This window comes from Eleutherodactylus coqui, chromosome 1 (assembly GCF_035609145.1).
Source record: "Eleutherodactylus coqui strain aEleCoq1 chromosome 1, aEleCoq1.hap1, whole genome shotgun sequence".
NCBI classification, from domain to species: Eukaryota; Metazoa; Chordata; class Amphibia; order Anura; family Eleutherodactylidae; genus Eleutherodactylus; species Eleutherodactylus coqui.
In genome coordinates this window covers 275,016,966-275,042,334 of record NC_089837.1, presented here as the reverse complement: position 1 = coordinate 275,042,334, position 25,369 = coordinate 275,016,966, and the positions used below count along the sequence as shown (strand labels likewise).

The 25,369-nt window shown below is 46.5% G+C and overlaps 1 protein-coding gene across 5 annotated transcripts in view; it reads right to left on the bottom strand.

The window, feature by feature from the left end:
• LEMD2 (LEM domain nuclear envelope protein 2) overlaps positions 1-25,369 on the bottom strand; it is a 178,665-nt gene that overhangs the window by 21,808 nt on the left and 131,488 nt on the right. For all 5 annotated transcript variants that reach the window (XR_010793263.1, XR_010793261.1, XM_066609025.1 and 2 more), the window contains one exon: positions 13,296-13,441. Coding sequence is in view for 3 of the 5 variants with exons in the window: in XM_066609025.1 (XP_066465122.1) it covers positions 13,296-13,441 (146 nt within the window). In the remaining 2 variants the exon portion in view is untranslated. The remainder of the gene's footprint in view (positions 1-13,295; positions 13,442-25,369) is intronic.

Genomic DNA, 25,369 nt, shown 5'->3' with positions numbered 1-25,369 from the left:
CCTGTTCTACGTGGATAAGATTGCTCCTTGAAAGATTCTCACTCGAGCCTTGCCCCATGCTACTGTTGGGATATGCAACATAAGTTTTCCCAATAGTTCCATCGCTGCCCTGATAGTACAGTTCTTGTATCTTAGGAAATTCTCAACTAGGAGACAATTCCTGCATCTTTATTGAGGGGAGGAAGGAACACTGGGAATAATTGAGAATAGTGGCCTCTTGGTCTTTGTTTTCGGGAAATCAGGATCACTGCCCTCATCTGCAGTAAGTCCCTCACTGCCTGCTGGAGCCTTTCCGTCTGGTTGACTGGGCCCGTCGTTAATAGATTTTCCTTCGGGCGAGACATTAATTTTACTTGATAACCCTGTTCTAGCATCTTGGGAATCCTAGTATTCCCGCAGACCTGGGCCCACTGGCTCGTGAAGGTCCCAGGTTTCGCCCCTACAGGGATGGCATCAGGCCATGGGTCTAGAGACCTCCCCCCTGGTGGGGGTTAAAGAGGAAGCCTCTTCCCTTGCCTTCTTTGGAGTAGCTCCAGTGACCTGTCTTTCATAAACTTGTAGAGTTGAAAGGGACCTCCAGGGTCATCTGGTCCAACCCCCTGCTCAGTGCAGGATTCAGTAACTCATCCCAAACAGATATTTGTCCAGTTTTTGTTTGAACACTTCCATTGAAGGAGAACTCACCACCTCCTGTGGTAACCTGTTTTACTCATTGATCACCCTCACTGTCAGAAAGTTTTTTCTAACATCTAATTTGTGTCTCCTCCATTTCAGTTTCATCCCATTGCTTCTAGTCTTTCCTTGTGCAAATGAGAATAGGGCTGATCCTTCTGCACTGACAGCCCTTCAGATATTTGTAGACAGCTATTAAGTCTCCTCTCAGCCTTCTTTTTGCAAGCTAAAAATTCCCAGATCCTTTAACGATTCGTCATAGGACATGATTTGCAGACAGCTCACGATCTTGGTAACTCTTCTCTGAACTTGCTCCAGTTTGTCTATGTTTTTTTTCAAGTGGGTTGCCCAGAACTGGACACAGTGTTCCAGATGAGGTCTGACTTAGGAAGAGTAAAGGGGGATAATTACCTCATGTGATCTAGACTCTGATTCTCTTAATACATCCTTTAATCGTTCCTCATGTTCGGTCCTATGGAATGTTTAGTTTTCAAAAAAGAAGGCTGAGAGAAGAGCCTTAATAGCTGTCTACAAATATCTGAAGGGCTGTCACAGTGCAGATGGATTAGCCCTATTCTCATTTACACAAGGAAAGACGAAGCAATGGGGTGAAACTGAAAGGGAGGAGACCCAAATTAAATATTAGAAAAAGCTTTCTGACAGTGAGGGTGATCAGTGAGTTGAACAGGTTATCATGGGAGTTGGTGAGTTCTCCTTTAATGGAAGTGTTCAAACAAAAGCTGGACAAATATCTGTCTGGGATGATTTGGTATATCCTACACTGAGTAGTGGGTTAGACCAGGTGACTCTGGAGGTCCCTTCCAACTGTTCCATTCTATGATTCTATGAACAAGATTTTCAGAAATGTACTAAAGAATAAAAGGGACCTTGGGGACTAGAACATTCCAGTCAAGCGATATTGAGAAAGTAGACTCAATGGCTCGTAGTGGCCTGTTCTTCATTCGTTTCTAAAAATCTTATGGTTTTTAATTCCTGTATTCGTGTTCTGAGAAGCAAATCTTGTATTATCTTACTGCGCCAGTATATGTTTGTTTGGCATTTTAGATGTTAAATTATGTATCTTGCATATTCATATTTGATTAAAGACTCAAAAGAGGGGTCGCATAATTTGCTTCCCAGAGACTGGGTTGTCCTCAAAAGATATTGGAGAAAAGGTTTGGAACTAAGATTTGATGGTCCATAACAGCTCTAGTTGACAACTGCCATTTCAGTCAAATTGGAAGGAGAGGGGGATAATTACCTCATGTGATCCAGACTTTATGCTTCTCCTAAAACATCCCAGAAATGTGTTTGCCTTTTTGGTTGCTGCATCACATTGTTGACTCATGTTCAGTCTATGATTAGAGATGAGCGAGCACCAAAATGCTCGGGTGCTCGTTATTCGGGACGAACTTTTCGCGATGCTCGAGGGTTCGTTTCGAATAACGAACCCCATTGAAGTCAATGGGCGACCCGAGCATTTTTGTATTTCGCCGATGCTCGCTAAGGTTTTCATGTGTGAAAATCTGGGCAATTCAAGAACGTGATGGGAACGACACAGAAACGGATAGGGCAGGCGAGGGGCTACATGTTGGGCTGCATCTCAAGTTCACAGGTCCCACTATTAAGCCACAATAGCGGCAAGAGTGCCCCCCCCCTCCCAACAGCTTTTACTTCTGAAAAGCCCTCATTAGCATGGCATACCTTAGCTAAGCACCACACTACCTCCAACAAAGCACAATCACTGCCTGCATGACACTCCGCTGCCACTTCTCATGTGTTACATGCTGCCCAAACCCCCCCACGACCCAGTGTCCATAGCGCACACCAAACTGTCCCTGCCCAGCCTTCAGCTGCCCTCATGCCACGCCACCCTCATGTCTATTTATAAGTGCGTCTGCCATGAGGAGGAACCGCAGGCACACACTGCAGAGGGTTGGCACGGCTAGGCAGCGACCCTCTTTAAAAGGGGCGGGGCGATAGCCCACAATGCTGTACGGAAGCAATGAGAAATATAATCCTGTACCACCGCCATCAGGAGCTGCACACGTGGGCATAGCAATGGGGAACCTATGTGCCACACACTATTCATTCTGTCAAGGTGTCTGCATGCCCCAGTCAGACCGCAGTTTTTTTATAAATAGTCACAGGCAGGTACAACTCCGCAATGGGAATTCCGTGTGCACCCACAGCATGGGTGGCTCCCTGGAACCCACCGGCGGTACATAAAAATATCCCATTGCAGTGCCCATCACAGCTGAGGTAGTAATGTCATGTTTAATGCAGGTGGGCTTCGGCCCACACTGCATGCTCCAGTCAGACTGGGGTTCTTTAGAAGTGGACAGATGTAGGTTAAACTCCGTGTGCACCTACAGCATGGGTGGCTCCCTGGAACCCACCGGTGGTACATAAAAATATCCCATTGCATTGCCCAACACAGCTGAGGTAGTAATGTTGTGCTTAATGCAGGTGGACTTCGGCCCACACTGCATGCCCCAGTCAGACTGGGGTTCTTTAGAAGTGGAAACAGATGCATTTACAACTCCCTGTGGACCCACAGCATGGGTGGGTGCCAGGAAGTCACCGGCGGTACATAAATATATCCCATTGCATTGCCCAACACAGCTGAGGTAATGTCGTGCTTAATGCAGGTGGGCTTCGGCCCACACTGCATGCCCCAGTCAGACTGGGGTTCTTTAGAAGTGGACAGATGTAGGTTAAACTCCGTGTGCACCTACAGCATGGGTGGCTCCCTGGAACCCACCGGTGGTACATAAATATATCCCATTGCAGTGCCCTACTCAGCAGAGCTAACGTCAGATGCAATACAGGTGGGCTTTGGCCCACACTGCATGCCCCAGTCAGACTGGTAATATGTACCTTAACAGTAACCTCGTTGGTGGTAATGTGGTGGTGACTGCGGACCTAGTAGCGTGGTTTTATGTAGTTGGTTTTCGGAATGTGGCCATGATTAAGTGGGCCGTGGCGGGGGGATGGTGGTGGTGCTCTCTTGTTGTGTCGTTAAAGGTGAAATTCGTGGACTGCCACCAGACAGACCAATGCAAAGGTATTTGCCAAGAATGTTTTCATTGTTGGAGGAGGAGGGGGATGTTTTGGAGGCACTATGTGTCCTCTCCACGTGTCCGCGGTTATATGCACCTTAACAGTAACAGCGTTGGTGGGAAATGGCCTCGCCGCCATCATGTCTTTGTGAAGCCTCTGTTTCCACACCCCAGTGACATACCATTAGCTGCGGTATAGGCAGAGCCCCGAATTATTAACATTTCAGCGGTAGTATTAGGGACAGGCCCCACTAACATATCACTAGCAGCAGTATAGGGGGAGCGCAGTCTTCGTTCCATTTCAGTAATAGTAGCACTCAAGACAAGCCCCAGTAACAATTCCGAAGCAGCAATATAGGAGGAGCGCAGTCTTAGTTCCATTTCAGTAATAGTAGCACTCAAGACAAGCCCCAGTAACAATTCCCATTGCAGCAGTATAGGAGGAGCGCAGTCTTAGTTCCATTTCAGTAATAGTAGCACTCAAGACAAGCCCCAGTAACAATTCCCATTGCAGCAGTTTAGGGAGATAACAGTCTCTTTCACATTTCAGTAGCTGCAGTATAGACAAGGCCCCAGTTACATTTATGTAGCAAAAGTGTAGGCCAACCCCACACACCTTTCTGTACCATGAGTGCAGGCGAAGAACATAGAAATTACAATGATTACACTGTAGGTGAGGGCCCAAAAAAATTGGTGTAGCAACAGTACTAATGTACCTCAGAAAAAATTGGCCATGCCCAACCAAGATGGCAGGTGAAACCCATTAATCGCTTTCGTTAATGTGGCTTAAGTGGTAACTAGGCCTGGAGGTAGCCCAGTTTAACGAAAAATTGGTTCTAGTTAAAGTTTCATCGCTTGTAAGAGCATTGAAACGTATAAAAATTGTTTGGAAAAATTATATGAGTGAGCCTTGTGGCCCAAAGAAAAATTGCCCGTTCGGCGTGATTACGTGAGGTTTCAGGAGGAGGAATATTATACACAGATTGATGAAGCAGCAATGTCACCGTTTTGGATGGTGATACAGAACGATGCTTCCATCCGCGGGTGCAGCCTACATATTGCTTAGGTATCGCTGCTGTCAGCTGGTGGAGAAGAGAAGTCTGGGGAAATCCAGGCTTTGTTCATCTTGAGGATTGTAAGCCTGTCGGCACTGTCGGTTGACAGGGGTGTACGCTTATCTGTGATGATTCCCCCAGCCGCACTAAACACCCTCTCTGACAAGACGCTAGCCGCAGGACAAGCAAGCACCTCCAGGGCATACAGCGCGAGTTCAGGCCACGTGTCCAGCTTCGACACCCAGTAGTTGTAGGGGGCAGAGGCGTCACGGAGGACGGCCGTGCGATCGGCTATGTACTCCCTCACCATCCTTTTACAGTGCTCCCGCCGACTCAGCCTTGACTGGGGAGCGGTGACACAGTCTTGGTGGGGAGCCATAAAGCTGTCCAGGGCCTTAAAGAGTGTTGCACTGCCTGTGCTGAACATGCTGCTCGATCTCCGCACCTCCCCTGCTACCTGGCCCTCGGAACTGCGCCTTCTGCCACTAGCGCTGTCGGAGGGGAATTTTACCATCAGCTTGTCCGCCAGGGTCCTGTGGTATAGCAACACTCTCGAACCCCTTTCCTCTTCGGGAATGAGAGTGGAAAGGTTCTCCTTATACCGTGGGTCGAGCAGTGTGTACACCCAGTAATCCGCCGTAGTGGCCAGAATGCGTACAACACGAGGGTCACGAGAAAGGCATCCTAACATGAAGTCAGCCATGTGTGCCAGGGTACCTGTACGCAACACATAGCTGTCTTCACTAGGAAGATCACTTTCAGGATCCTCCTCCTCCTCAGGCCATACACGCTGAAAGGATGACATGCAAGCAGCATGGGTACCGTCAGCAGTGGGCCAAGCTGTCTCTTCCCCCTCCTCCTCATCCTCCTCATGCTCCTCCTCCTCCTCAATGCGCAGAGATATAGACAGGAGGGTGCTCTGACTATCCAGCGACATACTGTCTTCCCCCGCCTCCGTTTCCGAGCGCAAAGCATTTGCCTTTATGCTTTGCAGGGAACTTCTCAAGAGGCATAGCAGAGGAATGGTGACGCTAATGATTGCAGCATCGCCGCTCACCACCTGGGTAGACTCCTCAAACTTACCAAGGACCTGGCAGATGTCTTGCAACCAGACCCACTCTTCTGAAAATAATTGAGGAGGCTGACTCCCACTGCGCCGCCCATGTTGGAGTTGGTATTACACTATAGCTCTACGCTGCTCATAGAGCCTGGCCAACATGTGGAGCATAGAGTTCCACCGTGTGGGCACGTCGCACAGCAGTCGGTGCACTGGCAGATTAAACCGATGTTGCAGTGTCCGCAGGGTGGCAGCGTCCGTGTGGGACTTGCGGAAATGTGCGCAGAGCCGGCGCACCTTTCCGAGCAGGTCTGACAAGCGTGGGTAGCTTTTCAGAAAGCGCTGAACCACCAAATTAAAGACGTGGGCCAGGCATGGCACGTGCGTGAGGCTGCCGAGCTGCAGAGCCGCCACCAGCTTACGGCCGTTGTCACACACGACCATGCCCGGTTGGAGGCTCAGCGGCGCAAGCCAACGGTCGGTCTGCTCTGTTAGACCCCGCAGCAGTTCGTGGGCCGTGTGCCTCTTCTCTCCTAAGCTGAGTAGTTTCAGCACGGCCTGCTGACGCTTGCCCACCGCTGTGCTACCACGTCGCGCGACACCGACTGCTGGCGACGTGCTGCTGCTGCTGACACGTCTAGATTGCGAGACAGAGGTTGAGGAGGGTGCTTTAGTGGAGGAAGCATACACCGCCGAACATACCACCACCGAGCTGGGGCCCGCAATTCTGGGGGTGGGTAGGACGTGAGCGGTCCCAGGCTCTGACTCTGTCCCAGCCTCCACTAAATTCACCCAATGTGCCGTCAGGGAGATGTAGTGGCCCTGCCCGCCTGTGCTTGTCCACGTGTCCGTTGTTAAGTGGACCTTGCCACTAACCGCATTGGTGAGGGCGCGTACAATGTTGCGGGAGACGTGGTCGTGCAGGGCTGAGATGGCACGTCTGGAAAAGTAGTGGCGACTGGGAACTGAGTAGCGCGGGGCCGCCGCCGCCATCATACTTTTGAAGGACTCCGTTTCCACAACCCTATACGGCAGCATCTCAAGGCTGATAAATTTTGCTATGTGGACGGTTAACGCTTGAGCGTGCGGGTGCGTGGCGGCGTACTTGCGCTTGCGCTCAAACACTTGCGCTAGCGACGGCTGGACGGTGCGGTGCGAGACATTGCTGGATGGGGCCGAGGACACCGTAGGTGAGGGTGTGGGTGCAGGCCAGGAGACGGTAGTGCCTGTGTCCTCAGAGGGGGGTTGGATCTCAGTGGCAGGTTGGGGCACAGGGGGAGAGGCAGCGGTGCAAACCGGAGGCGGTGAACGGCCTTCGTCCCACCTTGTGGGGTGCTTGGCCATCATATGTCTGTGCAAGCTGGTGGTGGTGAGGCTGTTGGTGGTGGCTCCCCGGCTGATCTTGGCGCGACAAAGGTTGCACACCACTGTTCGTCGGTCGTTAGGCGTCTCTGTGAAAAACTGCCAGACCTTAGAGCACCTCGGCCTCTGCAGGGTGGCATGGCGCGAGGGTGCGCTTTGGGAAACAGTTGGTGGATTATTCGGTCTGGCCCTTCCTCTACGCCTGGACACCGCACTGCCTCTTGCAACCTGCCCTGCTGCTGCCCTTGCCTCCCCCTCTGAAGACCTGTCCTGAGTAGGCGTTGCACACCAGGTGGGGTCAGTCACCTCATCGTCCTGCTGCTCTTCCTCCGAATCCTCTGTGCGCTCCTCCCTCGCACTTACTGCCCTTACTACTACCTCACTGCAAGACAACTGTGTCTCATCGTCATCGTCCTCCTCACCCACTGAAAGGTCTTGAGACAGTTGCCGGAAGTCCCCAGCCTAATCCCCCGGACCCCGGGAACTTTCCAATGGTTGGGCATCAGTGACGATAAACTCTTCTGGTGGGAGAGGAACCACTGCTGCCCAATCTGAGCAGGGGCCCGACAACAGTTTCTGGGAGTCTTCCCGCTCCTGAGCATGTGTCATTGTAGTGGAGTGAGGAGGCTGGGAGGAAGGAGGAGCAGCAGCCAGAGGATTCGGATTTGCAGCACTGGACGGCACAGAACTGTGGGTGGATGATAGCTTGCTCGAAGAACTTTCTGCTATCCACGACAGGACCTGCTCACACTGCTCATTTTCTAATAAAGGTCTCCCGCGTGGACCCATTAATTGGGCGATGAATGTGGGGACACCAGAAACGTGCCTCTCTCCTAATCGCGCAGCAGTCGGCTGCGATACACCTTGATCAGAAGCTCGGCCTGTGCCCACACCCTCACTTGGGCCTACGCGTCCTCGGCCACGTCCACGTCCTCTAGGCCTACCCCTACCCCTCAGCATGCTGTATTATCAGTGATTTCCCAGCCAGGAAATAAATTGGCGCAAGTCTGCAGGCCAAATAGAATGTTTCCCTTTTTTTTTTAAAGGGAAGGCCCACTGACTATATTCAATCAGATTAGAAATGTGTTCCACAGAACTGCAGTGTTATATATGAAGTGCAGCAGAGCGGTGATTTTTCCCAGGCAGGAAATAAATTGGCGCAAGCCTGCTGTTAAACGTAGCTGGCTGCGTATGATTTCTTTACGTTCTCCACCCACCACACACGTACCCAGAACGCTGAGGACTGTCAGAGGCAGGCCAAATGGAATGTTTTCCTTTTTTTTTAAAGGGAAGGCCCACTGACTATATTCAATCAGATTAGAAATGTGTTCCACAGAACTGCAGTGTTATATATGAAGTGCAGCAGAGCGGTGATTTTTCCCAGCCAGGAAATAAATTGGCGCAAGCCTGCTGTTAAACGTAGCTGGCTGCGTATGATTTCTTTACGTTCTCCACCCACCACACACGTACCCAGAACGCTGAGGACTGTCAGAGGCAGGCCAAATAGAATGTTTCCCTTTTTTTTTTTTAAAGGGAAGGCCCACTGACTATATTCAAATCAGATTAGAAATGTGTTCCACAGAACTGCAGTGTTATATGAAGTGCAGCAGAGCGGTGATTTTTCCCAGGCAGGCAGGAAATACATTGGCGCAAGCCTGCTGTTAAACGTAGCTGGCTGCGTATGATTTCTTTACATTCTCCACCCACCACACACGTACCCAGAACGCTGAGGACTGTCAGAGGCAGGCCAAATGGAATGTTTCCCTTTTTTTTTTAAAGGGAAGGCCCACTGACTATATTCAATCAGATTAGAAATGTGTTCCACAGAACTGCAGTGTTATATGAAGTGCAGCAGAGCGGTGATTTTTCCCAGGCAGGAAATAAATTGGCGCAAGCCTGCTGTTAAACGTAGCTGGCTGCGTATGATTTCTTTACGTTCTCCACCCACCACACACGTACCCAGAACGCTGAGGACTGTCAGAGGCAGGCCAAATAGAATGTTTCCCTATTTTTTTTAAAGGGAAGGCCCACTGACTATATTCAAATCAATAATATATGTCTTCTGGCCCTGCCTACACAATTCTGTCCCTGTAGTATTACTGCAGGGCGCAATGCTCTGCACAGCCGATTTTGAAAAAAAAAAAAATGCAACACTGCTAACAGCAGCCTGCACAGTACTGCACACGGTTAAATGTGGCCCTAAGAAGGACCGTTGGGGTTCTTGAAGCCTACACTCACTCCTAACACTCTCCCTGCCTAACCACCACTTCTGTCCCTGTAGTATTACTGCAGGGCGCAATGCTCTGCACAGCCGATTTTGAAAAAAAAAAGAAAAAAGGGCAACACTGCTAACAGCAGCCTCCACACTACTGCACACGGATAGATGTGGCCCTAAGAAGGACCGTTGGGGTTCTTGAAGCCTACACTCACTCCTAACACTCTCCCTACAGCAGCTCCAACACAACAGCACTTTCCCTCAGCTAACTCACAAGGCATCTGAGGCGAGCCGCGGGAGGGGCCGATTTTTATCCTCGGGTGACATCTGATCTCGCCAGCCACTCACAGCAGGGGGGTGGTATAGGGCTTGAACGTCACAGGGGGAAGTTGTAATGCCTTCCCTGTCTTTCAATTGGCCAGAAAAGCGCGCTAACGTCTCAGAGATGAAAGTGAAAGTAACCCGAACACCGCGTGGTGCTCGTTAAGAGTAACGAGCATCCCGAACACGCTAATATTCGCCCGAGCATCAAGCTCGGACGAGTACGTTCGCTCATCTCTATCTATGATCTATTAGTATACACAAGTTTTTTTTACATGTGCTGCTGCTTAGCCCAATTCCTCACATTCTGTATATGCTTTCTTCATTTTTCTTGCCCAGATGTAGGACTTTGCATTTTCCTTAGCAAAGTCCTATATCTTTCCTTTGCCTTTGTAAGACTCTGCCTGTTATGCTGACGCATGAAAAAAGGGTTTATTTATTGTTGTTTCTACTTAGGAAACACCCTATTTTTGTCAGCTGGGTTTTTCCAATATTTTGTCTAAATCCGTCGCGAATAGGAATTGGCCATGAAAAGGTAGAGAGAACAACTTGTTTTTAGATGCCAAGTCCCCTGTCCATGATTTGAGCTATAATACTCTCCTTGTGGAATTAGAAAGAGCCGCCGTATGAGCAGATAGCCTTACTGTTTCGGCTGATGCATCTGCTAAAAAGCTAGTCGCCATCTTTAGGACCAGGAAGGGATTCCAGGATTTTTTCTCTTTGGGTTTTGACAAGTGCATCTCTGATTGGTTTAGCCAGACATTACGTGTCCTGATGACACAAGTAGCTGACACACCTGGTCTGAGTATATTGGAGGCTGCCTCCCAGGTCTTTTTTAGGAGGCCTTCCATCTTCCTATCCATTGGGATTCTCAACTATGTGCTATCCTCAAAAAGGCAAAGTCATGCGTTTGGCTACTTTTGCCACAGGGATATCCACTTCCAAATCTGTACAAACTCCAGTAAAAGGATAGCACCTCTTGATACCTTTAGATAAAAATGAACCCGTCTGGTTTATTCATAATTTCCTAATCATTTTTTGCACATTATCGTATGTTTATGCCATTAGGTATGTTTATGCCTTTCCCCAAAGACCTCTACTTGCACAGTGCGTCTTTTCTTGGGCTCGTCCATATTTAATGTTGCTCTAACTGCCTTGATTAATTCCGTAACATCTTCAGGATTAAAAAGGAATTTTTTATAACTATTCTCATCAGATGATTCCATGGGCTCTGCCTGTTTTTCTGTATCTGAAATTTGAGAGCTCTTTTCCGGGGCAGAATAGTAACACAAGTTGCTTGGTCTTTTCTGTTGTTTTGAAGAAGAGGCCGCAGCTGGCTGTACATCATGAGACGCCAAAGCTGAGCAGACTTTCTCCCTAATTAATGCTCCGTCCATAAATTTCCCCCCTAAATCACTTTGGCTATTCAAATCTTACACGGGGATTTAGTATATGCTGGCGGAAGCCTTTTTACACATACCGCACATTTTTTTAGTCTGGTCTTCACTGCCCCCTCTGCTTTCTTGCCCCTCTAATAACAAGGAAAAGCATATCAATGCATAGATTTTACATACATACATTTTTTTTGCCAGAAACCTTTTTACCCTTTTACCCAACGGGCTACTTATGACCCCAGAAGTAGCAGCCGGTTTAAGAAGGTCCAATACTGGAGTACTCATGGTATTTGGTACTGAAAATATGCTGGATAATAGTCCTGTACACCGCAGGATCCCAAAAAAACGCAGACCGTGGCGCCCACGCAAAATCCACACAGACCGCGGCAGGGTGGAATCCAGCCCGGGTGAAATGCACCTGCAGCGTCCCAGGTGAAGAATACTCAGGAAGGGAAAACAGCGCCTGCCGACTCTGATCCGATGCGAGTATTTGCACCTCTCTGGATATCTACCTTCTGGCAGGACAGGAAAAACACTGAGGAAGGTGGGAAAGTAAGGGGGGACGTTTTTAACGTCTATGTGTGTTCCTGTCTTTTCAGGAGGAGGCGATCTTAGGTGGTGCTGTCGTGAAAAGGATAGGGAAATAAGTCTTTCCATTAGACTTTTTCTTCCATTATGTTACACGCATCAAACATTGAACCAAACTACCTAGTGTGAACTTGAAGTAGGTGGGTGGAATGTATGGCACGGTGGTGAAAGAGGCTGAGCAAGGACAGTTTTTGCAACCTAAAGCGTAATTTACATTTAACTGTGTAACCCGCTGGTGCATAAATCTCTCTACCTCCTCCGTTGCAGCAGCAAGGCACACGTTTCCCTGGGCCCTCTATTCATGCCTGACACCTGCACACCTGTTAGACCAGACTGCTCCTGCTCTGTAGGAGTTGCATTCATAACACATAAGGTGCACCACCATTTAAGCATTATTCACCAAGGTCTCTCCTATTAATAAACTTGCAGTGTTACACTTGCATCACATATGTCCCCCAACTATACAGTGCTGCTCTCTACAATGTGCCTTATTGTGCCATTCTAGTTTTTATAAACATCCCACATAATGGATCACATGCACTAACAATACCACTAACTCTGCAAGCATTGCTAGAACTCTAAACTATGACACAATTATCTCACTATACTAACTTGAGTCCTCATCCCCACCCAGCTGTAATGACTTACATGGCCAAGATGACTGCCTTGACATGACCCAGGGATGGGGCTTAGTACCCATTCACAGCCCTAGCACAGAGGCAGTCCTAGTGAGTTCCAGTACTTCACAGCCACAAAATCACAATAATCATGTGTCCTTAGGCTCTGAAGGTCCTTGAGCATAAAGAAGTCTACCCATGTGCAAATCAAAATGGGTTTATCCCCCTACATTCCCTCCATTACAAACCTGCCCTAAAAAAATGTCTGACAACTATAAATTGATCCTGTCAAAGAGGCGAGCCTTGCTTTCAGTAGTAGGAGACAAAACGCAACACATATTAAACAGATACCCACCATTAGCTCGGTACCAGTGGCCATGTATAACTAGACCCAATCAACTTGACCCAATGGATGAGGAAAAAGGTAGTAGTAAATAGTTGGCATAACTCTCCATTCCGCTTTGCTTTAAATAAGACCTGTCAGCTCTTAAAACATGTCTATTTTAGTAAATACTTGCAGTTCCTATAAAATAATTTTAGAGCATCTTCCCTCAGAACTCTGTGCTTTGCAGTTTTTCTTTTTACTCCTCCTAGAAATTTAGGAATAAATTGACAACTGTTACAAATCCTCTTGTCAAAGGGGCCATGTCCCTACATAATCTGATACTGCCACTACTTATTGCATAGTCATGTTCTATAGGTACTCAGCACCAACTGGTAACAACTAGCTGTCAATCTATTCCTAACTTTCTAGTAGGGAATAACAAAGCAATGGCACAGTGCAAACTTCTAAGAAAAGATGCAGCATAATTTTCTTCATTATGGGGATTACAATTGATTTTTAAGACATGTCTCGAGAGTTCAAAATGGGGGTGGGGTGGAGGAAACACAAAAAGACAACATTTATATGAACAGCAATTAAATGTATTAATACAAGTTTAGGGTTATTTACCAAGAAGAGCCAAAAACAAATTAGAAATAGCCGTATAAAGTGCATTCTTCAGTCGACAAACAAATCCAAGTCTTGGCCGAGCTGATTCAAGACAAAAGATGTCCGCCCTCATAGTGACAAGCTCTTCAGAGTCCTCACCCTTTGCCCTAACCACAATAAGAGAAGACATTAATTACACCAAATTGCTTCACGATGGAGGTCTCTTCCTAAATGACGCAACCATATTAAACAAGACAGCACGTGTGGAAGGCCAGTCTCACATAAGTGGATTTGAATAGCAAATTTTGCGATCGCCTTCCACATATATGATTTGAGGTAATACATGGGCATTGAAAGGCATGGAGCTTTGAAGTTTCACTTACACTTGTGGTTAGGAATTGCAGATTCAGTGAGAGGAAAAAAAATGTGGCCATACGCAATTCGTTTTTCGTAAGCATTTGCAGGTCTTCTGCTGCGGATAACTGCAAGTGGAATCCGATAAACCCATGTCAGTCCAGCCTAAAAGCATTACAGACTGATAATAAGTTCTGGGGAGTTTTTCCTTTCAAGCAGTTGTCGTACGAAACAAAGTTACCCTTCTCCACAGGAAGTGAGATATCCCATATACAGATCAAATACCTTTTTAGCTCAATAAGTCAATGCTCTGTATACTGGAGTCACTTGTGAAATTCGGCTTCAGGGCATGTAGTTCACACTTAGGGCTCATGTCCACGGGCGGGTTTGATTTGCGAAACCCGCACGGGACACCCACGTGGGAGATTCGCAAATCAAGCTGCTCATATGGAATCATGGGCGCCCACAAAATAATTTAAGCATGTAGATTTGTTTTGCGGACCTTTTTTTCTGCGGATCCCGCACTGACGACTTCCATTGAAGTCAATTTAAGCCATCCGATCCGCGGCACACCCGCAGCTGTCACTGCAGGAGTGTCCGCGGATCCTGCAGGAAAGCAGAAGTTTGAAAAATGTATTTGGTTTTGCAGACTGTAATACGGAGTTAATATTAACTTATTGAAATGGGTGTATTTTTTTGGCTGCATTTTATAAATGCAGTATGCAATACTTGTCTGTATTGTGTGAAAAATATGCCCATTATGGAAGATGAGGACATACAGATGCGCTCTTATTTTAATCAGTATTTGATCTGTTTTTGCATCCATTGGTATCATGTTCTTTGGGCAAATATGGATCCATATTTATGCAGCAGAAAATAAAACCAATGACACAAATACTAACGAAAAAAAAAAAAAAAAGCTCGGGACCCGGCGCCCCACATACAAAAATGCTCGAGTCTCCCATTGTGAATGGGGTTCGTTACTCAAGTAGAGCTCTCAAATTTTACGAAAAGCTCGACTCGAATAACGCGGACCCGAGTATTTGGGTGCTCGCTCATCTCTAGTGACCAGAACACTCAGATCCTTAAAGGGGTTGTCCCGCGAAAGCAAGTGGGGTTCAGCATTTCTGTATGGCCATATTAATGCACTTTGTAATGTACATCGTGCATTAATTATGAGCCATACAGAAGTTATTCACTTACCTGCTCCGTTGCTAGCGTCCCCGTCGCCATGGTGCCGTCTAATTTCAGCATCTAATCGCCCGATTAGACGCGCTTGCGCAGTCCGGTCATCTCCCTGGTGAATGGGGCCGCTCGTGCCGGAGAGCTGGTCCTCGTAGCTCCGCCCCGTCACATGTGCCGATTCCAGCCAATCAGGAGGCTGGAATCGGCAATGGACCGCACAGAGCCCACGGTGCACCATGGGAGAAGACCCGCGGTGCATTGTGGGTGAAGATCCCGGCGGCCATCTTGGTAAGGTAAGTAAGAAGTTGCCGCAGCACGGGGATTCGGGTAAGTACTAAACCTTTTTTTTTTTTAACCCATCCCTTGGGTTTGTCTCGCGCCGAACGGGGGGCCTATTGAATAAAAAAAAAACCCTGTTTCGGCGCGGGACAACCCCTTTAACTCCAAAACGGTTATGCTTGCAACTTCTGGTCCTGAAACGCTGTAAGAACAGCAGCTATGGAACACGGCATCCTGCTCTAATATGTGTAATGCTAGGAAAACATTTTGAGAAATGCTTGAATATTTATTTTTGGGTGAAAAAGAGTTTCAACACCTTACTATTTAAGGCCATTACAAGGGGGCAATGATTGGGCACAGTCACCTGAATATATCTACACGCATTGGTGCTGCTTATTGTCGTTTACAGTTATGCATCATCAGCTGGCTACTTGTAGGTCGTATAGTTGCTACGCATCATTGTTACATTATATGAAGCACTAATCAGTGGATACAGATTGTCACCTATTTGTACCTCTCTTTCTTTAATGCTGCATTGTGAGGTCCCTCTTCACTGCCAGAATGAGGCGCTGTAGCAGGGATCAAGGTGGGTGGCCGCCAAGTAATGATCTGATGTTTTGATGTGGGCTATGCAACTGTTCTACTGCAAGCATGGCAGCATAAAAGCACTCATATATCATAATGCCTAAGGGTGATGACCCACATTCCTCAGAGTCAGGCCTAAAAGTTTCCTCCAACTGGTCCCACCATCCACATAGCACAGCGGAAGTTAGTGATGAAGGAACTTTGTGTAGCCCCCTCCCCTGCCTGTTGACCTATATTATCCACCTGCTCCTGCTTTTCTTGCTCTTTACTTCTTTCTTGTCCAAAACCACCCCCATGCGGTGTTGAGTAATGACGAACTTGCCAGACAGTGGGGAGATTGGTATCCTTTCTTGCTCCTCCTGTCACAACGTCATTGTCCCTGAGACCCTGTAGCATCCGTTCCAGTTGGTAGACAACAGGGATGGTCATACAAATCAGTGCGTCATCACGACTGACCATTTTGATTGCTTCCTCAAAGTAGGCTAAAACTGCACAAACATCTTTGATCTGCAACTACTCCACATGCATCAAGTGACCAATCTCCATACGAATCCTGGTAATGGCATACACCATCTGGTACTCTGTGATTGCTCTCCGCTGCTAGCTTAGCCTCTGCAACATATGCAACACAGATTTCCATTGTGTAGGCATGTCACAGATGAGGCAGTTGGGGAGTAGCCCAAATTGTCGCTGCACCTCCGCTAGGCACAATTTCCTGGTCTTTGCCAACAGTGGATTTAAACCCAGGTAACCATTTAGGAATCGCTGCACTATGAGGTTCATAACATGGGCCAAACAAGTTACATGTGTGAGATTGCAGAAGCGAAAGGCTGCCTGCAGGTTAGCCCCTTTATCACACACAACTTTACCTTCTTCAGATTGTGCCAGGTCAGCCACATATCAGCCTGGGCCTGCAGAGCACTTAACAACTCTTCAGACCCGGTGAGTGTGATCCTCTAGACATAAGAGTTTTAGCACGGTATGGAGGTTGGGTTTTGGCACATACAGATAACTGTGCCGATATGAAGTGTATTGAAAGGTGGTACGATGAGCTGAGAAAAAGTGAGAGGGGGTAGATGAGAAAGGGACAGACAAAGATAAATGTCCTGCAAGTCTTGTGGGTACCATAAAACACAGATAACCACTTTCAGCTTCACACTCCACCTGTACGACCTTGCTCTAGTGCAGTGCTTCCCAACCGGGGTGCCGCGGCTCTGCGGCTAGGATTCATGTATTCATTGTATTATGTCGCCACCCGCATATTCCGGTGGTGACATAATACAATGAATACAAGAATACTAGCTCCGGCACCCCTGGCAGCCTCTCTGCACGCAGCATAGTTTGTAAAAGCTGGCTCTGTTGCCGCCGGCTCTCTGAATGAAACACGCCCCCAGCCAATCAGAAGCTGTGGGCGTGTTTCATCCAGAGAGCCGGCGGCAACAGACCCAGCGCGCGAGAGCGATGGCCAGAACACTGCGCACACAGCTGCAGGGCACCGGTGACAGTGCTGGAGCACCGAGGTGAGCAGTGTATAACAGCTCTGGTGCCGACTGTTGCAGCGCGTACAGGAGCAGGCAGAGGGCCGGGGTCAGCAGTGGAGCGACTACAGGCACAGACAGAGAGCTGGGGGTGACTGACAGGTGTCAGGCTGCATTGCTTTTTGCATGCCCTGGACTCCAGGGCAGCATGTAAAGTAGTGGTGCCTTATTCAGCAATTCCAGCAACCTGATTGGTTGTTTGGTGGACCAGCCAACCCAAACAACCAATCAGGTTGCTGGAATTGCTGAATAGGGCAGAAGCCTTGTGGAAAGAGTTAATATGCGGGGGGGGTAATAGGCGCATGTAAGGTGGTGGGTGCGTGGGGGTAAAGGGCGCATGTAAAGTGGTGGGTGCCTGGGTGGGAGGGTAATGAGCGCATGTGAGGCAGTGGGGTTGGGAGTGCGTGGGGGCGTAATGGGCACATGTAAGGTGGTGATAGGTGCGTGGGAGGGGGGGGGGGCACATGTAAAATGGTGGAGGAAGGGAGAGAGAATGCCCGCATGTAAAATGGTGGAAGGAGAGAGGGGAGAGAGAATGACCGCATGTAAAATGGTGGAGGGAGAGACTGACCGCATGTAAAATGGTGGAGGGAGGGAGGGGAGAGACTGACCGCATGTAAAATGGTGGAGGGAGGGAGGGGAGAGACTGACCGCATGTAAAATGGTGGAGGGAGGGAGGGGAGAGACTGACCGCATGTAAAATGGTGGAGGGAGGGAGGGGAGAGACTGACCGCATGTAAAATGGTGGAGGGAGTGAGGGGAGAGACTGACCGCATGTAAAATGGTGGAGGGAGGGAGGGGAGAGACTGACCGCATGTAAAATGGTGGAGAGAGGGAGGGGAGAGACTGACCGCATGTAAAATGGTGGAGGGAGGGAGGGGAGAGAATGACCACATGTAAATTGGTGGGGGGAGAGAATGACCGCATGTAAAATGGTGGGGGGAGAGAATGACCGCATGTAAAATGGTGGGGGGAGAGAATGACCGCATGTAAAATGGTGGGGGGAGAGAATGACCGCATGTAAAATGGTGGGGGGAGAGAATAACCGCATGTAAAATGGTGGAGGGAGAGAATGACCGCATGTAAAATGGTGGAGGGAGAGAATGACCGCATGTAAAATGGTGGAGGGAGAGAATGACCGCATGTAAAATGGTGGAGGGAGAGAATGACCGCATGTAAAATGGTGGAGGGAGAGAATGACCGCATGTAAAATGGTGGAGGGAGAGAATGACCGCATGTAAAATGGTGGAGGGAGAGAATGACCGCATGTAAAATGGTGGAGGGAGAGAATGACCGCATGTAAAATGGTGGAGGGAGAGAATGACCGCATGTAAAATGGTGGAGGGAGAGAATGACCGCATGTAAAATGGTGGAGGGAGAGAATGACCGCATGTAAAATGGTGGAGGGAGAGAATGACCGCATGTAAAATGGTGGAGGGAGAGAATGACCGCATGTAAAATGGTGGAGGGAGAGAATGACCGCATGTAAAATGGTGGAGGGAGAGAATGACCGCATGTAAAATGGTGGAGGGAGGGAGGGGAGAGAATGACCGCATGTAAAATGGTGGAGTGAGAGAGGGGAAAGAATGACCGAATGTAAAATGGTACAGGACTGCTCTTCTGTTACCATGAGAATGTCTGCTCACAAGTTCTGTGAGCAGACCTAGCTGTGGGCCTGATGTTTCTGCTGCGACTAGTAGTGGCTGAGGGTTGCGGCACTGCTGCGACTAGTAGTGGCTGAAGGTAGCAGCATGGCCCTTTTATTTCTCTGCGACACGCTACTTGCTGTCTTGGCAGGGTGCTGCTCTATAATGTCTACTACTTCTTCCTTCCCTGCGAGCCGCTATGATGACTCTCCCTGCCTCTCCATGCTAACATCTAAATCGATCAAAATTGAGTACTTTTTCCTCCGCCGGGAAACAAATTCCATTGGTGCCATCATGAAGGGAAGCAGAGTGAAAATGTATGAGTTCGTGCAGCCATGAACTCACTCTCATAGCAAGGGCACATCTGCTCTTCTCTGTTGCTGCCAGCTCTCAGCTGTCCCCCTGCAAAGGATTTCTTACATAAGTAGTCTAATGCAATGCATCTGAGTGGAGCTGCTGTATATGAAACAGAGCTCTCGCAACCATAGGTGCAGTGCATTACGTTAGTAAAATGGAAGACTCTACTCCTCTCACAAATGGCTCCTACAGAGTAATGTAAAAAGCAGTGTAGTAATAGTGGACGTGTCATGCTCCAATTCAGTCATCAGCTGTAATGCTTCCCTGGCCTGACTGCTGGTCGACTGGAGAGGGTTAGGTAATTCTGTCGTGCCATCAGTACAAAATGAGAGGAAATTAAAGACATTGGACAGGAACTGATCTACATGGAAAGATTTAAACAATAAATTTTATTATATATTGTACTAGCTTACCAGTCGCGCGTTGCTGCGAAGACAGACAGACATACATACATTCGTTTTTATATATATAGATAACGATCAATCACAGCGCAGCTTTCACGTTACCTCAGTGGTATAATATATAACAACCAATCGCAGCGCAGCATACATGTTACCTCAGCTTTATAATATACTAGCTGATATACCCGGCTTCGCCCGAGTTAATTTGGTACTGGTGTTTATCTGGTGTTCACACGGAAAATCTTATGAAGTCGTGGTTACTTTAGAGATACTGAGGAAAAACATATGTTCACCATTTTGCATAGTTCTCTGCGTTACCCAGGAAACACCACGTGGAGGTAACCATGCGACGTTTCCTTCATATAAAATGACATCAGGAAGTGAGAGAATTAGATTACGTACAAAAAATTTGGACACTAATTCTTTTGCGCTTAGAATTGAATAATCGAGTTGGGACCTATTAACTTTTCATATTTATGACACAATCAATGCTTTTGCCAAATTTCATGTTTCTATGACATTGGGAAGTGAGAGATTTGGATTATGTACGTAAAATTTGGACGCTAATTCTTTTGCGCATAGAATTGAATAATGGAGTTGGGACCCATTAGCTTTTCCTATTTATGACATAATCAATGCTCGTGCCAACTTTCCCGTTTCTATGACACCGGAAAGTGAGAAAATTACATACCGTTCGTAAAATTTGGACGCTAATTCTTTTGCGCATATAATTGAATAATCGAGTTGGGACCTATTAACTTTTTCTAATTATGACATAACCAATGCTCGTGCCAAATTTCACGTTTCTAGGACATTGGGAAGTGAGTAATTTAGATTATGTACGTTAAATTTTGACGCCAATTCTTTTGCGCTAGAATTAAATAATCGAGTTGGGACCCAATTTCTTTTCCTATTTTGGAGATAATCTATGCTTGCGCCAAATTTCATGTTTCTACGACATCGGGAAGTTGGAGAACTTTTGGCGAGTCAGTCAGTCAGTCAGGGCTTTCAGCTTATATATATATAAATATAACACCCAATCACAGCGCAGCTTTCATGTTACCTCAGCGGTATAATATATAACAACCAATCACAGCGCAGCTTTTATTCTGCCTCAGCAATATAAAAAACTAGCTGATATACCCGGCTTTGCCCGAGTTAATTTGGTACTGGTGTTCACACGGAAAATCTTATGAAGTCGTGGTTACTTTAGAGATACTGAGGAAAAACATATGTTCACCATTTTGCATAGTTCTCTGCGTTACCCAGGAAACACCACGTGGAGGTAACCATGCGACGTTTCCTTCATATAAAATGACATCAGGAAGTGAGAGAATTAGATTACGTACAAAAAATTTGGACACTAATTCTTTTGCGCTTAGAATTGAATAATCGAGTTGGGACCTATTAACTTTTCATATTTATGACACAATCAATGCTTGTGCCAAATTTCATGTTTCCATGACATTGGGAAGTGAGAGATTTGGATTATGTACGTAAAATTTGGACGCTAATTCTTTTGCGCATAGAAATGAATAATGAAATTGGGACCTATTAACTTTTCCTATTTATGACATAATCAATGCTCGTGCCAAATTTCCCGTTTCTATGACACCGGAAAGTGAGAAAATTACATTCCGCACGTAAAATTTCGACGCCAATTCTTTTGCGCTAGAATTGAATAATCGAGTTGGGACCCATTCACTTTTCCTATTTATGACATAATCAATGCTCATGCCGAATTTCCCGTTTCTATGACACCGGCAAGTGAGAAAATTACATTCCGCACGTAAAATTTGGACGCTAAGGGCTCAGTCACACGGGCGTTTATTGCCGCGATTTGCGCATGTGCATGCGTCCGGCGATTTTTTAAAACCATTGCTTTGCAATGGTATCGGACACATGAGCGCTTTTTATGCGCTCGTCCGATAAATTAGAGAACAGAAATCGCAGATCGCACCTATCTGCGATCTGCGATTCCTGTTCTCTTCTCTATATGCGCTCAATGGGGCCGGCGGCAGCAGCGCCGACCCCAATGAGAACATATAGAAGACAAATCATTCTTCTCTGCCACAGCTGGAACAGCTGGAACAGCTGTGGCAGAGAAGAACGATGTTTGCCCATTGAATTCAATGGAGCGGCAATACAGCCGCTCCATTGAAAGCAATGGGCTGCCGGCGTGCGCGGGGTTAATTGTCGGGAAGGGGTTAAATATATAACCCCTTTCCTGCAATGCATCCTGAAAAGTGAAAAAATAAAAAAAAAGGATGTACTCACCTGCTCCCGGCAGCCTGAGATCCCCGTGGGGGTCCTGCAGTGGGTGTGAAGGGGGTGTGACTCAGGCTTGCCCCTGATTGGCTCAGCCTGAGCCAATCAGAGGCTGATCTCAGTCACACCCATTCATGAATTCACGCACGCCATTTATCATAGGATAGTTGTACTATCCCTATAATCTTCCCAGGAGTGTACTCAACAACTTCTCAAAGTTTCATGCCTATGAATGGTGTAGTACCGCATAAAGGACAAACAGACACACACGCGTACATTCAATTTTATATATATAGAAGACTAGCTGATATACTCGGCTTCGCCCGAGTTAATTTGGTACTGGTGTTTATCTGGTGTTCACATGGAAAATCTTATGAAGTCGTGGTTACTTTAGAGATACTGAGGAAAAACATATGTTCACCATTTTGCATAGTTCTCTGCGTTACCCAGGAAACACCACGTGGAGGTAACCATGCGACGTTTCCTTCATATAAAATGACATCAGGAAGTGAGAGAATTAGATTCCGTACGTAAAATTTGGACGTTAATTCTTTTGCGCATAGAATTGAATAATCGAGTTGGGACCCATTAGCTTTTACTATTTATGACATAATCAATGCTCGTGCCAAATTTCCTGTTTCTATGACACTGGAAAGTGAAGAAATTACATTCTGCACGTAAAATTTCGACACCAATTCTTTTGCGCTAGAATTGAATAATCAAGTTGGGACCTATTAATTTTTCCTATTTATGACATAATCAATGCTCGTGCCAAATTTCATGTTTCTATGACACCAGAAAGTGAGAAAATTAGATTCCGTACGTATAATTTGGACGCTAATTCTTTTGCGCATAGAATTGAATAATCAAGTTGGGACCTATTAACTTTTCCTATTTATGACATAATCTATGCTCCTGCCAAATTTCCCGTTTCTATGACATTGGGAAGTGAGTGATTTAGATTATGTACGTTAAATTTCGACGCCAATTCTTTTGCGCTAGAATTGAATAATCGAGTTGGGACCCAATTTCTTTTCCTATTTTGGAGATAATCTATGCTTGTGCCAAAATTCATGTTTCTACGATATCGGGAAGTTGGAGAACTTTTGGCGAGTCAGTCAGTGAGTCAGTCAGTCAGTGAGTGAGTCAGTGAGGGCTTTCAGCTTTATATATATATAGATATACACACACATACAACTCACACACATACGAAATCAACCACCATTCAAAAGGAAAAAAAAAAAAAAAAAAAAATTTATATTAAATATATATATATTTTTTTTTATTTTTTATTTTTCCCAGATATAGCTACCGTATATACCGGCGTATAAGGCGACGGGGCGTATAAGACGACCCCCCAACTGTCACCTTATACGCCGGTATTCAGTGGAGAAAAAAAAAAAAATTTTATTACTCACCTCCCACGGCGTTCTGTCGCGCTCCGGCAGGATGTCGCTCGCTCCGGCAGGCTGTCGCTCGCTCCTCGTCCCCGGCGCAGCATAGCTTTCTGAATGTGGGGCTTGAAATCCCCGCTTCCAGAAAGCTAATACACACGCCGGCAGCCATGACATCATTGAATGGCTGTGATTGGCTAAAGCACACGTGGCTTCAGCCAATCACACTATTCAATGACATCATTGAATGGGTGTGATTGCTAACACGTGCGCCTTCAGCCAATCACAGCCATTCAATGATGTCATTGAATAGTGTGATTGGCTGAAGCCACGTGTGCTTTAGCCAATCACAGCCATTCAATGCTGTCATGGCTGCCGGCGTGTGTATTAGCTTTCTGGAAGCGGGGATTTCAAGCCCCGCATTCAGAAAGCTATGCTGCGCCGGGGACGAGGAGCGAGCGACAGCCTGCCGGAGCGAGCGACATCCTGCCGGAGCGCGACAGAACGCCGTGGGAGGTGAGTAATAAAATTTTTTTTTTTTTACACTTTTTTTTTTTTGTTTTACCGGCGCATAAGACGACCCCCGACTGCAGAGCAGATTTTTCGGGGTTCAAAAGTCGTCTTATACGCCGGTATATACGGTAATTAATATTTAGGGGGGAAAAAAATCAAAAACAGCGGCTTTAACAGAATAATTATGGCTCAGTACTCAGTATTTGTGGCACAAAATATATTGGTTTGGTAGGAAAAGATGCCTGTATTCATCAGTGCCATGTCTGATGCACAGTCTTTGCATTTTCCTGGTTGGTGTGGTTATTGGTATCTTTAACACTAAGGTTTCAGTTTCATCATACAAGTTTCAATATGCATTCCTACTGTTATGGGAATAAATTATATTCCAGAAGATTTCACTGGTTTACTTCAGATTGGTTATAATGAGAAGCTTCAGGCATATGTATTTGAAGTGACGGAGGTCATCTGTCAGCCCCCAATATGCTTCTGGCTTATTCAAAGAAAGTACAATACAGATATACTAAATATGACAGACCAATCACATGCAGCCCCCCCCCCCCAACATCATAACAACTCATGATTGGCCTAGTATGTAATGACGCTAATGACGCTAATGATTAACATATGTTTAGGCCCCAGGTGTATGTCGCTATGTGAACATGTACTTCCTATATACCCAAGTAGCATAGACTTTAATAATATTCCAATCTGAACGGAAGGAATCCAGCACTTGTTGATAAGTTCCTCCCCTTGATAGCTAGCTCTGGGAACTGTACGTAGGAGGTTTAGCTTCAACTTATACTTGTATATACCAGGGTATAATATTAAGCTTGCTAACCATTTAACTGCTAGCTATTTCCTATGAAGGTGGAGATATAGATTATCTATATATATAAAATTGAATGTATGTGTGTCTGTCTGTCTGCGTCTGTCTGTTTGTCCTTTATGCGCTACTACACCATTCATCCGATCGCCATGAAACTTTGGGAAGTTGTTGAGTACACTCCTGGGAAGATTATAGGCATAGTACAACTATCCTATGATAAATGGCGCGCGTGCGAGCGTCGCCGACAGTTATGCCCCCCCCCCCACGTAGATCGTTCGATTTCCATCATTGCCACTAATTCTCTCACTTCCCGATAGCGTAGAAACATGAAATTTGGCACGAGCATTGATTATGTCATAAATAGGAAAAGCTAATGGGTCCCAACTCGATTATTCAATTATAGCGCAAAAGAACTAGCGTCCAAATTTTACGTACGGAATCTAATTCTCTCACTTTCCAATGTCATAGAAACTTGAAATTTGGCACGAGCATTAATTATGTCATAAATAGGAAAAGTTAATGGGTCCTAACTCGATTATTCAATTCTAAGCGCCAGAGAATTGGCGTCCAAATTTTACGTACGGAATCTAATTTTCTCACTTCCCAATATCATAGAAACTTGAAATTTGGCACGAGCATTGATTATGACATAAATAGGAAAAGTTAATGGGTCCCAACTCGATTATTCAATTCTAAGCGTCAAAGAATTAGCGTCCAAATTTTACGTATGGAATCTAATTCTCTCACTT